This window comes from Amia ocellicauda, chromosome 9 (assembly GCF_036373705.1).
Source record: "Amia ocellicauda isolate fAmiCal2 chromosome 9, fAmiCal2.hap1, whole genome shotgun sequence".
Taxonomy (NCBI): domain Eukaryota; kingdom Metazoa; phylum Chordata; class Actinopteri; order Amiiformes; family Amiidae; genus Amia; species Amia ocellicauda.
This window is the reverse complement of record NC_089858.1, coordinates 10,779,131-10,801,978: the sequence shown is the minus strand read 5'-3', so window position 1 is coordinate 10,801,978 and position 22,848 is coordinate 10,779,131. Positions and strand designations below refer to the sequence as shown.

The 22,848-nt window shown below is 38.7% G+C and overlaps 1 protein-coding gene across 2 annotated transcripts in view; it reads right to left on the bottom strand.

The window, feature by feature from the left end:
* LOC136758587 (SH2 domain-containing protein 3C) overlaps positions 1–22,172 on the bottom strand; it is a 71,407-nt gene extending 49,235 nt beyond the window's left edge. Inside the window, exons 1-2 of one of the 2 annotated variants that reach the window (XM_066713103.1) lie at positions 22,084–22,172; positions 8,415–9,189 (exon numbers count right to left, since the gene is read on the bottom strand). In XM_066713103.1, the coding sequence (XP_066569200.1) occupies positions 8,415–9,189; positions 22,084–22,102 (794 nt within the window). In that variant the 5' untranslated portion in view covers positions 22,103–22,172. Of the gene's footprint in view, positions 1–3,566; positions 3,749–8,414; positions 9,190–22,083 lie in introns of those variants that run through there. The other variant, XM_066713105.1, reaches the window with a different exon arrangement.
* Positions 22,173–22,848: the final 676 nt, after the last annotated feature.

Below are 22,848 nucleotides of genomic sequence, written 5' to 3'. Positions count from 1 at the left end.
ATTAAGCCGCAATACTCATGCTGTTACAATTTCCTAAAGACATAGGGAGAGTGACACTCAAGGATAAAAATTGAAAACCTCCTCAAGTTGGAATGCTGGGTGGAGAGAGGACAACCCAAGCGACCCAAGACGATGCTGAACCCTAGGCGAGTACAGCAGGGCACAGTGAGGCAGTGAGCTCACACACTCTGCAAGCTGCATTCGGTTCATTCCAGTGCAGATTCCTCCCAGGCGGGAGATGCATTCCTGGGAGAAAGATTTCCAGCTGTTTGTCAGTTGTTTCACAGGGGACTGGAAAACCTCCTTCGCTGCAAAACATGCAAAGCAGCTTACACAGCACATGGTTGGTTCAATGCTGTTCTGCCTCAGGCTGTGACTGAATAGGAGCTAATGTCCTATGTAATTGTGTATGGCAGATCATTTTTTTCAATCAGACGTTTTTGTTTGCTGTCATAGCTTCTTCTCACACCTCTGCAAATACAGAACCCCACTCATTGGTTCTTAGCAGCTTCCTCTGTGTTTATCGCGAGTTTGGTGCAGTTCAGTTGAATTGTTTAGTGATTTTCTGTGTCGGCCTGATGCTCAAGAGTGATATTACAGCCACAAACAGGTCTGAGCCAAGTTACAAGGTCACACTTTTTTTCCAGAAACACTATAACTTGCAAAAGAGTGGGTATCACAGGGGTCATAGACTTCTCCCGCAAGACAACTAGTGTCCTACTGCCCTAGAGGGGGTCATATATGAAAAGGTAATAAAAGCAATAATCCCCCATCTGGGCTACCACTTGAGACTTCCTGAGCAGATGTTCTGAGTGGGTTATGTATGCAGGCAGAACCTTTTTCTTTTGCACGAAACTTGCCAAGTATGCTTACAAAATTCTTGAGGAATTTGTTCTCATCAATCTGCCTTCCTTGATAGCATTCAGAGACTGTTTAGTCAATCAAGTAAATCAAACAGGGCTGTAGTAAGGAATGACAAACCCTTTTTTTCTTTTCTTTGTCCTTGATCTTTGCTAGAATTCTTCTTATGGAACAGTACATATTGACTATGGTCAATACCACAACAGACTACGCATACTAACATTTTGCAGGTTGTAAGAAATATTCAGTAACCAGATTCCTTCCATACTGCATGGACTGAACTGACATACCAAGACATACCTACGTACAAAGTCACTCAAAGTTGCACCATGATACAATATCAGGTAGGGCTTTCTCTTAGATAAATGCACAAAAATGAATGTGTATGAAATGAAAGAAAATTCCTATGTTATGAGACATAACATATTAATATATGAATGTGCATCCCTATAGACAATTTCTGACTTAACTGTCTGATAGATTTCTTTTGCAGGCTTAAAAGTGGTGAGCTGCTTCTAGCTGTGACTCCATCCTTGGTTTCAGGCCCTGTTTGTCTGGTCAACCACTGGATATTCTCTGGCTGTTCTCCCTGTATTCTGCAGTCACAGGAACACACTCCCGCAGGCAGACTCAACCACTGCGTCTATCAGTTCACACAGCTCCCCAGCCCAACACGTGCTTTCAATTACTGAGACAGAAACATCTCTGCATTTATACATGAAACAGTACAATTCACTAAAAACAAGCCCGATGACAATTGAGCCAGGCCTTTTATTGTTGTCCTTTCTTGTTTAATAATACCAAAACATTTAACCTCTCAGTGTGGATGAACTATAAATGTTCTGTAGAATCCCCCATAACTGGTTTCCCTAGTGACTCTCTGGACCACAAACCCAAGTTACAAACTATTTTAATTCCAAATAACTTTTTACACAGTACAGCAGCACTGTTAATTGATAACTGATAACTGATAACTGATAACTTGCTGCCTAGCTAATCTCTGAACTGGCTAACCACCCAGGTCCCTTCATTATAGTAATAATAAAAGGAACCAACACCCTATTACAACCAGAATAAAACACCCTTGGGAGACTCACTTGTCAATCATGACCCCCCTAATATGCAACATACATGTTGGCATGTGTCAGTATGAAAACACAGAGGAAACAGGCTGCACCCTCGGCCAGTTGCCCCTTTCTATCTGCATATTGGTGATAAATAATAAAATCTGCACAATGTGAACACTGCTGTAACTGTCTGGTAACTGTCGAGATTATCTACTAAGAATGACTCAAATAAAGTATGAACATACATTACATTTTAAATGGAGACACACCATTTGTTATGATTGCTTTTAGTTTCGTTAGTATTAAACATCCTTGATATAAAACTGAATTTTAAAACCCATGAGCTTCTATAAGCTTTGAGATGGTTTCAGACCGATTGAGATCCTGTTGATGCACAGGGTTTGCGTGTCGTTTACTTAAGCTGTTTGAACTTGGTCATTAATTATTTGAGCTGAAATCAATCATCCGATCATGTCTTGGCTGTAGACATGCACACTTTGAAGCCAGTAATTCTCTGTGATGCCTCACATAACATCTAAGCCTACAAATCAGGCATCTCCAGGTCTCTGAGGCCATCTGTGTGTAACATGAGATCTTGCTCTAAACTTTGCAATATTGCACTCTGGCACTACAGCAGGAATTTCATGCTTTGGAGAAAGTTAAAAAAAAAAGACAAAATCTCCCAGCGATTGTAAGAACACAAGAACAGAGCTTTTATAAAAAACCCTTTGTCTCTTTGCAGCATTTGCAAGTTACACGGTTGGTGTTCCTCATTATTTCCCCCCATGCAACTGACTGTGAAGAGACTTATTGTAACGTTATGCTGTCAAAGGCATGTTAAATTGCATGGCATATGCATTTAAAAGACTTGGAAGGTTAACTCAACGCACTGATTTATACAACTGAAGTATGACTGAAAATTGGGGTAATGTTGATAATATCTTTTTACTTTATCTGAAGCAACATAATGTCGTAAGTAAGATCAAACGAGAATTAAAAAAAATATGTATCCATGTCCAGCTTCCCCCCAATAAAGATGTATTACTATTGATCTGTTTAAGTAGATTATGGTAATTAAAAAGGAAATTAACTCAACACATTAAGAGTACTGTCACTAAAGGTTATTAAATATATATATATATATATATATATATATATATATATATATATATATATATATATATATATATAATTATTATGAATAATACAATAAAGCATGGTGGCAGTATCTGTATCATCTGTTGCTATCCTGACCTGGGGGGCTCTTTTCCACATGCAACACTTAGTTTGTAACAAATGTATATTGGTGACTTTTTATGAATAGTTACCAACGGCGACAAAGCCAACAATTCAAGAATGCGAAAAAGTATCTGTTGCAGGGAAGTGGAAAGTTAGGAAGACATAGCTCATCTCGTCTCATTCAAATTCATCCGCACAGCACATGGTTTTTCTTTCTCACAATTAACAAAATGTGTAACAATGTAAAACTAAGTGTGCACTGGCCAATTTCGGATTGCGTTTATCCGTACAAGGCACCGAGATTGCAATCCTGGAGTTCACCGCAACACTTGTTGACTGTTATCCAAAACTTTGCCCTAGGAAGAAAAATACTAAGTTACTATTTCGTAACACGCTCACCTCACACCCATGGTCCAGGACCCTTGTCTTGGCTTCTCAGTTCGGTCCAGCTCTTGTGGATCTTTTTGTTGTCCTTCCCTAATCCAGATGCGCAGCTGAGATGTTCCCACACTCGTTCAGCAAATACAAGGAATGATGCAGCCAGACCCGGCCGGGCAGCTCTGACAGCCGGCTCCCTCCCAGCGCAACAGCGAAGGTGGGGCAAATTGGGGAAGGGAGGGATTTCATGGGAACATCATTTCCGCAGTTCTGCGCAGAGCAGCAGAATTCCATCGATCCCATTGGTGGAGCCGCGCAGATACGCGCAGAACTGCGGAAATCTGCGCTACACGAACGACACCATTGTGCACTTGCTGTATGTGCAGTATAATGCCAGGAGAAAACGACACCAGCAAACAGTGTGCCCGTAATTAACCTTTAAAGCATAAACGTAGCATGTCAAAAAATATGGTGGCTTTTTTATATTCTAGTTAGCTGGGTAACATTTATTAATGAATTGGACAAAAACTTTTAATGTAATAAGCTATTCATTTGTGCACAGTATTAATTATAACATCATTTTTAATTTCGTTTATAATAGCCTAATACTTGCACATGTCACCTTACACATGTAATGAGTTATTACAAATAACTTAAAAACAATACTAAATTCGACAATTGTAACACATCAAACTGAATGTTTGTTCAAAGCTCTGTTCATAATGAATGTATAGGACTATTATGTTAGAAGTCAAATTATATTTTGACACTCCCAGCTTGTCTTAGTTATCTGGCTAGTAGTATTTACTTGTAGTATTTTTGTTGTTGTTTAACTGTTTAATTACAGTTGTCTTAGTCTATATTTCCACTGTATGATTAGTAAAGCCTTAAAGTTAGTCTAATGGCCTAACGCAATACTTCCCGCAGTTTTTTGTTTGTTGCCCCATTCTGTCCATCGATTCAAACCTCTACACCAAAACCCTACCAGTTTTGCAATCCAGATGTGGATCTGAATAATGCAGACTCTGCTATGAAGTTTTATCTTGGCTGAAAAACTCAACTGGAATCACCCAGCAATGTTTAAATGTAAGAGAAAAAAGCCTTTAAATTAGGGGTATGTTATATGATCTGTATTTTCCACATTGAAATCAGTCTATATAGTGTTTTGTTCAAGTTCAAGTCAGGAGTTGGTTTTGAATTGTGCTTTCCTTTGTATATCGTTGTGATGGCTGTATAGCCAATGATGACCCGTAGCCAAGTTTCTGTTGGAACTCTAACCTTTCGCATTACAACCTGCTTTACAGCTTAAGCTCCTTAAGCCATTTCAAACTTTCAGATTTGATTAAATCCATCTTGTTTGAAGCAACTGATTACATGCTATTTTGCAAACCTAAGGGCTTTTCATACATAATAATAAGTGGTACAACTTATGAGTTGGGTAAAATGTTAGCCCTTGATCATTCTCGGCAAAGTTTTACAATTGCAACACACAGATGCGGTGCATTAGGAGGCCTTATGCAAATTCAGCTCCCCACAGTTGGGTGACCTTCAGTCTTATTAAGCCTTGAGTTGGATTAATACTGTAATCAATAGATTCTTGTTTGGTTTCAAGAGTCCTGATGATAGTAAAGATTAAAAAAAAAATAGAAAACAAAATGTAATAGATTATTAATGTAAATCTGTAGAGCGCTCAGCTGTCCTTTTTATGTTGCTTTGTGCTGTTGAGTGAATGACTGTCGATTTCCTGTGTGATTTCTGGTAAAGAGGTCTTCATTTTTGTGACAACAACAAAGTATTCCATCCGTTTTGTCAGTCTGAAACTGTGGTCCCCTCCCTGATCAGCCTTAACCGCTCATCAGCCTTTCAGGATTTCCTACGTGATGATTCCACTTTCTATTAATACCGCACTGCGTCCATAGGAAGCATCACCTTCTCAAAAAGGAAGCACATGCTAGTCTCCTTTTGGCCCTTTCCTTCTACTTGTTTCTCTTTTTTATTGTTATTTTTCAGTGAAAGATTTATGTTGTGGGATCCCTCAGCTCAAGTGAATACAGGATCGGGGCTATCTGCTATTTTGCTTTCCTATTCGTTGACCAAAGAAAAAAGGAGGATATGTAATTTTAAATCCAAGAACTATATTCTAGTCCAATGTCCACTGAAATATAGAAACTTCAGATTTGTTGCACTCCAGTCTGCAGTGCAGACTACCTGAAGCCTCCTCCACTCTTGCTTACTGAGCTGCCTGACTTGCCTGACTGTGCGAACTGTGTGGCTTTAACTGACTGACGCTCACCCAAGCATTGTAACCACCAAACTGAACCCACAGTCACACACTGCAGCCCAATATACTAACCATGGTGATAATTAGAGGTACCATACCCTCCTCACTACAGTCCAGTACAAATATGTAAAAAAATTCACTATATTACCAACATTGATAACATCTATTTGACATGCTGTGTAGGCTCACTTTATGGATGTATGTATTTATTTATGAATATATATAATTGTTTATTTTGACCAGCAGTACAGTGATATTTTTGACATCATTGTACTGCTAGAATTGATCTATGTTGCTTTTGATGTACTGTTTTCTATATGTCAGCTCAGCACGCTTAGTAACTACGCTTTGCAAGTTTCAGTCACTCCACACTACCAGCCCAGCTTTCGGACGGTTCCCGCCCTCTACATGTCACACTTCAGCTGTGTCATATCTGTGCACAACTTTACAGACTGTATCCAAGACTAAAACTATTGCTCTCTATATCTTTCCCCATTTGTAAATAGTATTGCCTATTGCTAGTGGAATAAATATTCAGTGGCACTCAATTAGTGTGTGATTTGCTTTTCATAAGAGCATACAATCTACAGAGCCGGACGAGAACAGTTAATTGTATGAAAAGGGGGTGTAGGTGAAACAAATTGGATTAGCCTTTCTGAATAAAGTGCTTTTCCCCTTTCAGGGGCACAGTGCAGTGATGTTTATTAGGTGGCATAATCCTATTTTCACCTGGAAAGTGGCGTAATTAAGGTTCTGCTTTGGGCATGCCATTCAGGAGTACCTGTAAAAATAAGGCCGGGAGATCAAGAGATTGTGCTTGTACAGGCTCTTTATGCAATTATTACTTTAAGGCAAATGCACAGTGGGTCAGAGATACATCCTGGGTATTAAGCACAGGTTTGTGAAGTCACACTTTCTTGTCTGTTGAACTGCGATGCCCTTGCAGCTGTTATGGCGCAGTAGGCAAATGTGCGAGGAGGGGTGTTAAAGCGATTTATATCATCTGCCTTTTCCTGTTATTTAATTTCTGGCTTGAGTCATGTCTCATTTGTGTGCTTCCTCAGTGGTTGCTACTTTCCAAGTTGGCTAACAACTCAATGGGGAACAAGAATCCTAAAAGAATGATTTGCAGGAAGATCAGTTAGGCCAGTACATCGGGCGATAGACATTATTGATTTGTGTGGTGAGTGGGTTTCCAAGTTCTGTCAAGCACTAATATGCTTCCTTGCAGTTCGCTTTCAGAACTGCTGTGTATTATTAATTTATTTTAGAAGATGGAAGTGCTGGTCAGCTTGGCAAATGGAGCAAACAAAAAACGGAGAAGACATGACATAGTTATACAACGGGTACGAAAAATATTACCAAGTAAGCACAGGTTAAAATACTATTTTGTTTAGTGTAGGGCAGTAGTCCATCTTCCTTATGAGGTGCTTTCTGTACTATTTATGTTGCACCTGTGACTTCTGAATTTTCCAGTTTTCTCCTGTGTACCCCGAGAAGTGGTGTACAACCAATAATTGAATTGCACAACAAGACAACCTACCAGTCTATACACAATATTTGTTGAGAATAGCTGGAGGCTCGCTTGCTTTTACATCTACTTTGTCGTTGTTGTTGGTGGTGCTGTTGTACTTTTAGCTCATTCTGTTTTGAATATTGAGTTTGGAGTTTTGTTTTAATTTTCAGGATATGTCCGGAAATCTGCAACAAGGATTTACCTTTCCCTTATTTTGACCTATACACAACAAGATGCAATTCAATCGCTGCTTTTCCACAGAGTGTTTTTCTCCCTTGTTTTGTTTTTGTTTCTTGATTGTATGCAACAGTAGGCACGCTCTTATTTCCAATCAATTTATAATCCACAAATCGGCTCATGGTGGATTAATGACTTAGCCATGGTCTTAGTTGTGTTAACTCTGTCACAACTAGTGGATTAGCATTCTGGGTTAGCAAGAAAAGAATTAGGATTACAAAATAGTCCCAGAAGCTCTGGTTATGTAATAGGAAGCTGCTGGTCTATGAGATACTTTTTTCTTTTTTCTTTAAGCCTTGGTCTTGAAATACTGCTTGTGATTGAGAGCTCAGAGTATGATTTTCCAGTTCACACAAATGTTCCTAATTTTCTCTCATTTGTCCTGTTATATCCCCAGACACATAATAGACCAGTTGTCAATTGTTCAGACTGCTTCTCTTCCCATGCCTTAACTCCTAGATGTACAGACTCATTAATCACATACAAAAAAAAACCACATTTATATTTTGTGATTAATATTCCGTGTTGAATCAGAATTTTCTGCTATTATTTTGCTAATATGCACAGAAACCCCCCCGACTAGGAGCATGCTTTTTCTCAAGGACCTTTTCTTTTATAATGTTTTTTCATGCTTGGCCTTTGCTGTCATACATGGGGATTTCACAAACTATGACGTGTTTTGGAAATGTGACTACAGTGGTCTACTGTGATCGTGTGAAGTTTGGCTACCCGCAAGGAAAGGCAGACAAGTTTAAAATATTGATATGCAGTTTCAACTTTTCTTAAATACAAAAGTTTTGGTATTCCTGTTTCATGTTAAAGTCTAACATCTTACCTGTCTTCTAATATATTCTTCATTTCCTCATACATGCTATGCCCCTCTGCAGCTCTTGTCACTCTTCTTACATCCTCAGCCTCAACCTGGCTCAGATCAGACAAGCTGGAGTCAGTTTCGATGTCCGTTTCCTCGCTATTGAACTGGGTGGAGTGCCCTGCAGGGTTGGCTGACGACACGGGAAGCTGGGAGGTAGGGGACAGTGTCTGGGGTTGAGCAGTAAGGATGGGGGGGCTTGTCTCGTCTTGTTTCTTCATGGATTTATTTCTTTCTGGCAGTACAGGTGCCCCTTGACCATTTAATGACTGTGATGCCTTGACCTCATTGGCAGGCACCTGAGCCTCTGCTGTGGCTGGGGCATCCACAACCTGTGGGGGCTGAGGCCTCTCACTCAGAGTCTTATCTGACAGTTTGTCCAGGTTGGTAACCCCGCCGCTGGACAAGGCGTTCATCAGCGGCGATTCGGGAACGAAATCTGCAGGTTGACGTTGGCTCTGTCTCCTGCTCAGTTCTCCTTTTCCTTTCCCCTTCTTGGAGGACCTGGATTGCTTATCACCTTTGATGGATTTGCGTGGCATGGTGCCCATGTGGCTGTACATGTCGCTGGACCTGGCATAGGTGGAGCTCCGGGGACAGGCATCCATGTCGTCGATAGATTTTTCATAGCTGGACTCCTCACAGAAACTCCCGTGATGTTTGTGGAAAGGCTTTGAGTCTGTGGTGTTGGAAGACCGGCGAAAGGAGAGGTTGGAGAGACTGCCAAACCACTTGAAGCCTGAAATGAAGAAAAAGAAGATCTTGTTGTGCTCATGTCAAATTAAAATATGATGTACTCAAAATGTTACTTTGGCACAGCTGCGCACTGTTTCTCTGGATCCACAGGAATGGAATAGTCATTTAGGCCAGAGGTGGGTCTACACCCTGTTACATGCACAATGAGCAGCTGTCTATTGGTAATGTGCTGGAGTTTTATTATTTCTTGATGTTTTTTCCTTCTAGTTTGCTTTTATTTAGATTTGACTAGAATACAGTTTTAGCACACTTTAGCACTGTTATATAAATAAGAAAATAAAAAAATACATGTGGTGAAAGAAATGTAATAGTAGTAGATAGTTGTGTGTGCTATGCATCATACTTAAACATTGTATACAGCACAATTTAAACACCAATGCATTTGTTACAATTTTTGCTTTGGGACTAATTGGATTTGCTTTGATTCTATAAATTGCACATATTCTTAAGTTTGGCATTGCAAAAAATAGTTGTACTAGAGTTACGTGATTTTATAAAAGTCTTATAAATTCTTTGCTCTCCCATTTTCAAAACATATAATTTGTATATTTTATGTCTGGTAGCAGAGGAAGTACATCAAGTTAGCCATTTGAAATGCTTTGCACTGCAGCAAAATCTATTTTTGGCTGATCCAAGTAGTGTGCTTAGGAAAAACATTTAGTGCTTATCCAAAGTGTTTTGAAATTGCATGCAACGTAGTGCATATTTTGAGCATGTGGGACATCTGCAACATGTGGCAAAACTGCTCTGAAACCAGCTTGGCTTCAGTTTATCAAGCGATTTCAGTATGCTAGTATTGTGGAGACTACAAAACAAGTTGTGAAAGATGACTCATTTTATTTTGTCTCCTATGTGTGAGCGACAGACAGCGAGGGAGAGGTGGGTGGAGATAGGAGCAGGATGAGGAGAGGGAATGAATCCATAAACATGGGACACAAACAAACAATGTGAATTGGAATGTGTCCCAATCCCAGTGAGACATGGTGAAGGAAAGCAAAGATCTCACCTCATGGAATATTTATTAGGGTCAGTGTGCTTGCTGGGGAGAGCTGTACAACAAAGTATTGCATTCTTTAGTACCGCTGGTATGATCTTGTGTTTGGAAAATATGAAGATGGAATAAATAAATAAATATATAATGCTGTATTCCTTATTTTCTTTTCATGGTTTGGAGCAATTTGAAATACATGTAGGATTGTGTAGAAGTGTGCCAGTGCCTGAGGAATGTGTGTGTGTGTGTGTGTGTGTGTACATATATTGAGTGATGATAGGCTTTGGTCTGAGGTTTCCCACACGAGTGATTCAGAAGCCGAAGACTTTGTGATGAAAGAAGAATTTGCGGTGAAAGAAGCATTTGCATTAAAAGCGCCCTGTGCTGTGGTAGAGCAGAGCAGGAGAATACTTTTGTGGGTACAGAGCATTCAAAAATTCATCCTTAATGTCTTCGGTTCATTTCTATCAAATTTTCTTTGCTGGCATCCTTGACCCCATCACATATATTTCTGGGTACCTGATTTATATTTTAAAGATGATGTACACTGTACAGGCAAGGTACATTTTAAATCACATTCTTATGGCAAACCTTACCCCAAAAATAATAAGCTTACTCATCTAAATAGAAAACAGTTCCACAGATGGTTAAGAAAATGATTAAATCTCTTTGAGTAAGAATCCGTGTGTTGCAATAAACTCTCCAGGGTTAAACCATAGAGCCACAAGTAAGCAGAGTTAAAAGTGGTGCTGTTAAATTTCTGATCAGTATCGGAGCAATACGTGAGAAAAAGTCAGGATCCTTTCCTGAGCGATAGGGACAAGGATTGCTGTCGAGCGCTCTGGAATGTAGACATAATGGATGGAGCAGGAACATGTGTTGTTGATTATGCTGCTCTGGCATGGAGGTTTTATGAATTGCCTCTGCTCCTCTCACTATATATAAAGGGCCCCTGTGGCCCCTGGGGACCATGACGTGATGCTGAAGCAATGTTGATGGTCACGGAGGGCATTTCTTTTCCTTAATACTCAATACCTGGGAGCATTTGCAGACCTGCTTCCCAAAGCGGTGGCAGACTAAAAGCATGAATCAGATTCACACTAACAATGCCAAACCCTCCAGCTCAGGCCCTGGAGTTTCCAATCTATTACACATTGAACTCCCTCTACCCGTTGCCAGTGGCTTGATGAAATGATGCTCTGCCTTGCAATCAAGACTCTAAAACCAAGAAAAGCACATTTAAGAAAATAATCATCCTCAATTCATGAGGTTAAACCTTTGGGATGGCAACAAACGCAAATCAAACCAGACCTGAAATGTAGGAATGTGCTGGAAAAAAAACCATGAATGCCATAAGGTCACCTTCTGGAAGTAAATCGGTAAGCTTGATCAGTTTTACTGGATAATTTTAAAATCCGCAATGATTCAAAATGACATCCAATTGAGTCCAGTTTTGGAAATACTAGAGTCTGAACTTTCTCCTCAGATTTCCTTTCCGGTGTTTGCTTTTGTGGCAACATGGAATATTATAAAGTAGAGGAGGTCATGTTTGAAGATTCATGTTTTCATCTGGGCCAGTCAAGGCTAAAAATAACACGGGCTGGTTTGGGGAGATGTAGGATTTCCTAGAGGGGGAACTTGAAACACTATAGTTTCATAATTCTCTGCTGTTTGTTCTTTCTTTAAACAAATGGCATGGAATTATGGGAAGAAGCTGGAATTATTTAGTGAAAGCCTATACTTTCTCAGGGAATATAGAGGTTAACAGTTCAGATGTTTGGCCAAGTTTAACCTAAAGCCATGTGCTTGGGAAGCTTGGTGTTTAGGCTATAATGTAGTCTGATCTGAGCGAGATCAAGGGCTAGACCAAATCAAAACTTTGACCTACCTGCAAATTGCACGCTACAGATCTCTATCGCTATTTAATGTATTGTTAGAAGCCCCTTTCTACCATTTATAAATCAAATGCCATAGGGTACAACTTTGTAATTTGAAATTTGTGGATGGGTCAAAGTTTTGATTTGGCCTAGCCCGAAGACACCAAATCAGATAGGTTACAGACTGCAAGAGTGTTTTGAATGTGTTAAAATAAGGATAATTATTACACTAGAATAGATTATAATAATTATAATAAAAAATAGTTATAGCAGTACTACTAGTAGTACATGTGCACAGTAATTTTGTACTTCCATAATTTCCCATGGTCTGTATCATCATGGTTTCATGCATCACTATGCTTTTCGTTAATAGCTTGTAGTGTGATTTTAAACTGGCATGCCACCATTAAGTTTTATAATGGACATTGCAGAAAGCGCATTTTTTAAGCAGTGGTTTGTGTGCTCTGCTGCTGTGTGGTCAAGCTATTGTTTTATAGTGCAAGGATGCAGTAAGCAGGAAGCTGGGCTAATAAAGGAATGTTGTATACTATGGTGTTATTAGACAATTTTAGTTTTAATTTTGTCCTTCTCCTTACAGGGATTCTTACAACTTGTGTTCCAGGCAGATTTGCAACTGTTTGCAAAATAATGTCTGTATTTACAGTAGTCTCGGTCAAGATGAAACAAGTATTCAGAAGATCTTAAGGAAACCAGAGGAGGCCATTCAACCCTTCATGATTTTTCTGTGACTAGTAGCAAATTGATCCTAGAATTATACCCAGCTGCTTTTCAGAAAGCTTCAACAAACTGGCTATGTAGTTTGACCCAAAACCCTGCTACTCCCTGTGTAAGGAAACATCTCCTATTTTCTGTTCTAAATGGCCCTGCTCTTCATGCTCTTGTGTCCTCAGATCCTGGTTTCATTGTTCATCTAGAAGTTGACATCTGGGTTTACTTTGTCTTTACTTTTGAGGAACTTAAAGTTTTAGTCTTGTTTGGTTTGTTTGGTAATCAAACAGGCCCGGAATTTCAACCAGCTGTATCCTATAAAAGCTCATAGTCTGATTCAACTGCATGAGTTGATGTAAAGCGAATACATTTCTGTGTATCTCTTCTTTAAAATGAGCAGTTTTTCAAGACCAGCACCATACTGGTTCAAGGGCTGGTTTACTGCATTATCTTGAATTGGGAAAGTAGTTTGAACAGATATAGAAATGGAATGGTTTTCACCTCAAATATATTTTCTGTCACCAGTAAAATGTCATTTAGAAAGTCCATAAGATCAAGGTGCTTAATGAGCATTTTAGACACACGTGCCCTGAATCTTGCCTCTATAATGAAAATTGACTTGGCCTCCAGAAATCTTTTACTATTGGTGTGATTAATCTATGGTCTTTCCTCATAGCAGTTTTTTTCATTTGATAATGAAACTTCTAAAGCTTCTGTTTTTTTACACAGCCACAACTTTTATTCCCTGTTCATTTTAGCCATTCTACCAACCCTCCTGCATCGCAGTTTATTTTATCAGTGTGTTGTTGTCTGAGGGGAATAGGCATTTGGGATACCTGATTCAAATTAATGCTGACACCTGGAAACCTCAAGAAATAATACAGTGAGGGAAAAAAGTATTTGATCCCCTGCTGATTTTGTACGTTTGCCCACTGACAAAGAAATTATCAGTCTATAATTTTAATGATAGGTGTATTTTAACAGTGAGAGACAGAATAACAACAAAAAAATCCAGAAAAACGCATTTCAAAAAAGTTATAAATTGATTTGCATGTTAATGAGGGAAATAAGTATTTGATCCCCTATCAATCAGCAAGATTTCTGGCTCCAAAGTGTCTTTTATACAGGTAACGAGCTGAGATTAGGAGCATTCTCTTAAAGGGAGTGCTCCTAATCTCAGCTCGTTACCTGTATAAAAGACACCTGTCCACAGAAGCAATCAATCAATCAGATTCCAAACTCTCCACCATGGCCAAGACCAAAGAGCTGTCCAAGGATGTCAGGGACAAGATTGTAGACCTACACAAGGCTGGAATGGGCTACAAGACCATCGCCAAGCAGCTTGGTGAGAAGGTGACAACAGTTGGTGCGATTATTCGCAAATGGAAGAAACACAAAATAACTGTCAGTCTCCCTCGGTCTGGGGCTCCATGCAAGATCTCACCTCGTGGAGTTTCAGTGATCATGAGAACAATGAGGAATCAGCCCAGAACTACACGGGAGGATCTTGTTAATGATCTCAAGGCAGCTGGGACCATAGTCACCAAGAAAACAATTGGTAACACACTACGCCGTGAAGGACTGAAATCCTGCAGCGCCGGCAAGGTCCTCCTGCTCAAGAAAGCACATGTACAGGCCCGTCTGAAGTTTGCCAACATCTGAATGATTCAGAGGAGAACTGGGTGAAAGTGTTGTGGTCAGATGAGACCAAAATCGAGCTCTTTGGCACCAACTCAACTCGCCATGTTTGGAGGAGGAGAAATTACCCCAAGAACACCACCCCCACCGTCAAACATGGAGGTGGAAACATTATGCTTTGGGGGTGTTTTTCTGCTAAGGGGACAGGACAACTGCACCGCATCAAAGGGACGATGGACAGGGCCATGTACCGTCAAATCTTGGGTGAGAACCTCCTTCCCTCAGCCAGGGCATTGAAAATGGGTCGTGGATGGGTATTCCAGCATGACAATGACCCAAAACACACAGCCAAGGCAACAAAGGAGTGGCTCAAGAAGAAGCACATTAAGGTCCTGGAGTGGCCTAGCCAGTCTCCAGACCTTAATCCCATAGAAAATCTGTGGAGGGAGCTGAAGGTTCGAGTTGCCAAACGTCAGCCTCGAAACCTTAATGACTTGGAGAGGATCTGCAAAGAGAAGTGGGACAAAATCCCTCCTGAGATGTGTGCAAACCTGGTGGCCAACTACAAGAAACGTCTGACCTCTGTGATTGCCAACAAGGGTTTTGCCACCAAGTACTAAGTCGAAGGGGTCAAATACTTATTTCACTATTAACATGCAAATCAATTTATAACTTTTTTGAAATGCGTTTTTCTGGATTTGTTTGTTGTTATTCTGTCTCTCATTGTTAAAATACACCTACCATTAAAATTATAGACTGATCATTTCTTTGCCAGTGGGCAAACGTACAAAATCAGCAGGGGATCAAATACTTTTTTCCCTCACTGTATGTGTTTTTAAACGCTGGATACTGTCAAAAGTGGCATCAGAAGTGTATAGTACAGACAGGTTAACAATTTTTATAGATAATCACAAGAGTCTTAAAATAATAAATCACTTGTGGTTGGATGACAGAAAAGTTAATAATAGATGATTTAGGAGTTGCTGTATTGTGCAAGACATTGCTGCAGGGAAAGTATTCTGAACAATTTGACCTACAATTCCTTAAGCGTTAACAATCCTTTTATAGATACAGACTCTTAAATAAGCAGTGGCATAATGTTAAGAGGGAATTGAATCTGTATGTTTATATTTAAAAAAAAAGTGACTTCCTGCCATGAGGATTAGACACTCAGCAGCTGTGAGTTTTGCTTCGCAGATGCAGTTTTAAAGTTTCAGACCAGCTGGGTGAAAAAGACACTGCAATGTGTCGTTCTAAACTGGCACTTCCTGTATAAATAACATGAGCGAGCCGCAATATCACTACATATGGCTCTGCCAGCAAGGCGTGGAGTATAAAACCACTTCAAAGTGACCTGTCTTCCACCCTCAGAACCCCATTTTGATTCAAGCAGTTTTGAGGCCTTTCAGTCCAGTGACTGTTGGTCTTTACAGCTACCTTCACCTGGATAATTATTTTACGGGTGTCAAAAAATAATGAATGAAGTAACAATGGAAATGCCAGCTGTTTTTGATCAAAGTTACCATTTATTTTAACTTTTTTTTTTCTGGGGGAATTATGTTTCTCTCCCTCTGGCATTTCCCCTCCTGCAAAAGCCACAGGAGTAGTGTTAATAATAGGTCTGTATATGTTATATTCCATTCCATTTAAAAGTTATTATTTTGTTGTTGTTGTTGTTTCATGTTTTAAGTGATATATTTACCATTTACAATGCTATAATATTTATTTAAAATATTTAGATTAAAACTCCAAAGCCTCAGTCATTTCTTGGTATACCACTGAAGGGCCTTGCTGATAATAAGTTTGGCAGGGTGTGATAGAAATCTTGATTGTACAAGATGTGATGTTAGCATTTCAAAATAAAGTTGGTGCTGATTTTACCAATGACTCTTCTACAAGCAGAATCAGCAATTTTGGTACTTGGTTGGTGTGAACTACATAGGGCGTTGACACGCATTAACAGCATATTCTGATGTGCATTGCAGTTCCACAGAAATCAACCATGGAACCTGGTGATAAACAACTTTGGCAGTACAGCTAGGCCACATGAGAACACAGGCGATGATCTGGGGTTTGGCTGTGCTGCGGTGGTGACACACTCTGAGCTGACACTGTGGTTAAATGCAAATAAAACACACTACAGAGCTGACAGCTGCTGTGAGAGAGATCTTGGCCCGTGTCAGCGACAAGAGCAATGCCATTTCCGTATTTTCAAGCTAAACGTCACCCTCTCACTAAGTTGTTTTCAGGCAAATTTTTCAAAATTCTAAATAACCGAGCGTCACAGAGTCCTTCTGGTGCTCCAGTCCACTATGACGCTGGCAACAGTGTGGCTCCACCACGATTACAGTGCATAACACTTTCTGCTACATGACGTTTGCTTATGCTCGTCGGAGAAGCACAGTGTTGGTATGGCCAAGGCCAGTTTTATTCGGCCCTTATTCCAACTCACAACCTCCACACCCGGGCCCCCATGGGGCTGGATATATGGCCTACTTTTCTTCATGGGGTCTTCTGTTTTCAGACACTGCACAATGTGTCGCCACCAAAGGAAAATGTACAAATCCGGCCCCCTCCTCCACATAAATAACCCCAGTGGAGAACAGTAATAAGATTCACAGTTATTTCTTGCTAGTATTTGATTACAAAAGAGACACAGGGCTGTGCAAATACATTGCCTTTTAAAGACTGAATTTTGAATAAAACATAGATATGATTTATCATTCATAATGAAGATTTAAAACAATTTGTAATTTTTTGGGGGGGGACATAAATTATATATTGTATATTATAAAGGTGTATTAATCATTTATAAATTGAATTATTAATGGTTCCTAACTGTTTTATAACCTATTTACCAATCATGTATTAATGTTACTATAATATAATGTGTTATCCATTTTAGTTCTGCATAAATGGTTCCATGACTCTTCTGTAAGTACTGATTTCATAACACACTATTTAATTATATATGTATACACAGTGGCTCTCAAAAGTATTCACCCCCTTGGACTTTTCCACATTTCATTGTGTTACAACATTAAATCAGAATGGATTTAATCAGTAGTTTTTCCTACTGATCAACACAGAAAATGTCCATAATGTCAAAATGAAAATTATAATAACATTAATTACTAATACAAAACATAAAATAATCGAATGCATAAGTAATCACCCCCTTTGCTATGACACATCTGATTGAGCTGTGGTGAAAACACGTAATTAGTTGAATGCAGTCCACCTTAATTGAATGAATAACACCGTGTAACATTTTTTTGTTGTTGTTCCTGGGTAGTAAGTGTTATTTCCTAATTGCTTATGCCACAAAAGTATAGAAAATGGCTACTATTCCCCACAAACTTTGCGTTTGTGGCCAGGACAGTGATATTTTGAAACCTATTTCCAATGAGAAAACAGGCGAATTTGTGTCTTTTCGTTCACATAAAGTCAGAAAAAAAAACCCATATGAATCCAAATTAACATGCGTTTATACTAAAGTAATACAAGAATGACTACAAAACATTTAGAAGTGAGTACCGAGTAGAAGTGAGAATGGAGTTTGCCCTTCAATTCAAATCCTAAAGTATGCTTGTTTTCGTATAACGCATCTTGGGTTTCCTGGCTTTTCCATCCCATTCTTTAGGTCGCCTGTACAGTGGTTCAGAGTATTTGTTCATTAATCCCATCCACTGTGTAAGACAGTCTAATGCTTTCTGTAGCCTCAAGTAACCTCTCTTAACCAGCCTCACATTCTCTTTGTCAGCTCTTGTTTTTGTCAGTGTGGAGGAGGATGAAGCCTATGGCTCTTTAGGGTGGACGAGTGGTGTACATCACTGATTCTCAAGGGGGGAATGAAACAGGAAATACACAGTGACTACAGAAATTACAAGTACGCCACTCTGTGCCCAAGGTACGAGTCTGTGATGGATGACCAACAACAAAACAAGATCTCGTGACACTTTCACTTCTAGCTAAAACTGGAAAAGGGCTACTTCAATAATCAGCCTATTCTTGTAAGGTGAGAGTGGGATTGGTTTCACAATCACTGGCTCTACATTTAGCTATATTTAATCTTTCTGTGGTGAAACTTAAGGCCCTGTCCCCTAATTATGACAAAAAACACAGAGGGTTTTATTAACCTTTTCATGCTGTTTGTTGTTCACAATTGGACCTTCCTCTTAAGTTGAACACACATAAGGTTTTCTGAATTTCATCTAGTGGCTTCAGCAACTTCAGCTCTGTTTTTTTTTTTAATTTTTGGATTTTATTTTTTTGTTTTACTCCTGCACTGTAAAAGGAGACGCTGAAAACTGCTCTATTTTTAGGCCCCTACCAATATGCAGTAGTTTTCTAAATTTCCATTAGACTTATTTTTCTTTAATGTTTGTTTGTGTGTCTTATCCATGGATTATTAGCTATCTGTTTGTGGCTATTTAAATTACGCTGAGCAGCAGTCGGGAGAAATTATATGTTAATTTGTCCATTAGACTCTATACAACATACAGAGATTTTAATGTGAGACGACCAAATTAAGTTTCTCAGTACAGAATAAATGGTTTCATCAAAATAAAATAGTATTTAATGCACTAGAAAACAGTGTGGCTTTGGCTGTATGTTTGGGGTCATTGTCCTGCTGGAAGATTAATCTTCTCCCAAGTCCCAGGTCTCTTGCAGACTTCAGCAGGTTTTCTTCCAGTATTTCTCTGTACTTTGCTGCATACATTTTACCTTCTACCTTTATAAGTTTTCCAGTCCCTGATGTAGAGAAGCATCCCCATAGCATGATGTTGCCTTCACCATGCTTCATGGTAGAAATGGTGTTTTCAGGATGATGTGTGGTGTTAGGCCTGCGCCAAACATAGCGCTTAGCATTGAGGCCAAAAAGCTCTATTTTGGTGTCATCAGACCATAGAATCTTCCTCTTGCTTCCTGGCAAACTCTAGCCGAAATTTGATTTAGTTTTGTCACTCTCCCATAAAGACCACTATTGTGAAGCAGTTGCAGTATGCACAGTGTCTCCTAGCTCAGCCCTGAAAGACTGTAACTCCTTTAGATTTGCCATAGGCCTCTTGGTGGCCTCCCTGACTAGTGCCCTTCTCGCCCGGATACTCACAGTTCACAGTTTCATATTCTCTCCATGGAAATGTTTTTTTATTCTACCGCTGATTGGTGCTTTTGAAGAACCTTATTCCGGATTGAATGTTCTTTCGTCTTCATGATGTAGTTTTTGTTAGGAATTGTACTAACCAACTGTGGGACCTCCCAGAGACAGGTGTATTTAACCTGAAATCATATGACACACCTTAATTAAGGTGGACTGCATAAAACTAATTATGTGACTTCTAAAGACAATTGGTTTCACCGCAGCTCAATCAGGTGTGTCATAGCAAAGGGGGTGATTACTTATGCATTCAATTATTTTCTGTTTTGTATTTGTAATTAATGTTATTATAATTTGCAGATTATATTTTTCACTTTGACATTATGGACATTTTCTGTGTTGATCAGTAGGAAAAACTACTGATTAAATCCATTCTGATTTCATTTTGTAACACAATAAATTGTGGAAACATCTTTGAGTGACTACATTTGAGAGCCACTGTATATATGTGTGTATATATATATATATATATATATATATATATATATATATATATATATACACACATATATATATATATACACACATATATATATATATATACACATGTATACATATACATATATATATACATATGACACACCTTGATGTCTCATTTTGACTATGCTCTGAAGAAAACTGTGTCGAAACGCGTAAGCAAGCAGCCTCCTTTGCCGTGGAAATTTTGAAAGATTAAAAATAATATATGGTTATGTGATTACGGATATTCATTAAATTGGGAGTTGCTGTACATTTGCCTTCACCATTTTTGGTGGAGCTCTCCGTACATACATATATATACATATACATATACATATATATACATACATATATACATGCATATACATACATATACATATACACACACACATATATATATATATATATATATATATATATATATATATATATATAATTTATGTGTGCTGTTAAAGTGAACCAAATATGTTACACAATGTGATCAGTAATACTGAAAAAAAAATACAGTATATAATACATATTATCATATGGTAAAATACACCTTAAAATGAGGTTGCCTTATGATCTTATATGGTGTTAATCATTCTCTATTACTAAATACTAACTGCTATCCATGTAAGCATACATACTTTAGTAACACTACAATAGTACTTTCTTTAGCTGCTTCATAAAAGAATTATGAGGAAAAAATATGACCAGAAAATGGTTTGATAATCCAATGAGCCTATTGGAAATGTTAAAAAGTTGCTTATACATTTATTTATTTATTTTTTAATTACTATTATATTTAATAGCATACACACTTAATCAGGGAGACTTATAATATGTCACAATTACCCATTTATTGAGCTGGGTTTTTACTGGAGCAATCTTGGTACAGTTCCTTGCTCAAGTGTACAATAGCTGTGTCCCCCAACTGCGACTAAAGCCATGACTATCCACTCCAGAGGCCAGAGCCCTAACCACTACTCCACACTGCTACCCGTGTAGTGTTAGTGGTGTGTTCTACAGTAACATATCATAGACCTATTTAGTTTTATCCTTAACTACAAATCTGATTTGTTGGTATTTACTTTGTGTCCTTTAATTTTAGTGTTATGTAAGTGTTATGTTATGTTTAGTGTCTATTTTTACCTTAACCTTTACCTATTTTTTCAATTTTTACACTTGCCACTTTAGAAATGCTGAACTCTGCTCAACCTAATTAACAACACAACAGGACCTTCATCTGCTAGGAATAGGTTCAGGATATTATTTCTTCCTGAAAAGATACATAAATGCAGATTAAATTCAAACGAGTCAGGTGGTCGACCCTGAGAATCCTGGTTTAGAATACTTAGGATTGAACAGCTCGCCTCTCACGTCAGATACTTCCAATGGTGAAGCGGATGAAATGCTAAATCACACACAGCAATGTGAATGCAGTGTGGAGTGGCATCTTGGAGTAACATTGTTCTAAAAGCATATGGTTTGGAAACTCAACTATACAGACTATATTTTTCTTTACTTTTTTGCCTTGGTTAATCTGCTCTTACCACACATTGTTTAAGGGTCTACTGTGCTTTTAGCATGATCAAATGTATGTCACTAAGCTTTACTTCCATACTGTAAGGTAATTGTTAACTGTAACCAGTGTTTAATTTAACAGAGCTAACTCCATAAAATATCCTAAGTACATTTTCACCATACAATCTATGCCTAAGCAACTTAACAAAACATCTAAATAAGTACATTCTGTGTTTTCTAGATATGATCCAAAACTTAGAAAAGCATTCTATTTGTCAAGCTATTTCAAAGTAATTATTAATTATTGTTTATCGTGCACCCATTAAAACAATGTAGGAAGACACATTTTATAGCAATAATGCTTGAACATGAAGTGCCTTTGATGTGTGTCAAACTTTCCGATTGCTGCCGTGTGGTGACATTACCCACTGCAAAGTGCTTTGAGATACTGCTCAATGAGAGGCTTTTGTGAAACCAAGTAGATTATTGGCCGAATAAATAAATAAAGTGACTTACTTAGCTTTCGAAGACTCATGATGTTTCTCTGTGTTTCGCCTTGACGGTGTAAACTGAGGCAAGGAGACCGATGTCTTCACACGGATGCATGCACCAGCTATTTCCCCATTTCCGCTACATACATACTTATGCAAACCTTCACAAGAAAACCTCCTTCCTGTAATAGTTTGAAAAGCATGCATGCTGGTTAAGGGCTTTGTCGCTCTAGCTGTTAGAAAAAAAATATTTACTGGTTTCAGTGTGATCCTTGTACCTGATAAGGATTTGTCCCTTCAAATGCAGCACGATTTGTAGTGTTGTGAAAAACAGAAGAGGTGAAATGCAGCTATATTGGCAGCAAATTACCTGAAGGTTATTAGGTTAAAGGCTCTGGCTTCTCATTCCACACACCCCTCTCTGGGTTGCTGTTGATCATATTCTAGTGAAGGGAGAAAAAAAAACTTTACCAACAGTAGTTCATTAACTCTCTGTGGTGAAACAAAGGTTGTGCGACGTGCATTATAATTCCACGTATAGCAAGTGGTCCGTATCAGACCGAGCAGATCTTACTATTCATATAAAAACCTCACAAAAAGATATCTATAGATTGGAATGTTTCGTCTCAAAATGTAGAACCAATTTCAAGTTTTTTTTTTATGATTTATGATTTCACTTTTGTGAAAGAATGTTGGGGAGACCTTCATCTGGATTGACACACACTGAACATGGTGATTGTAATGACACTGTTACTAATGGTTTGCTATAGTACATTGCATGTTTTCTGAA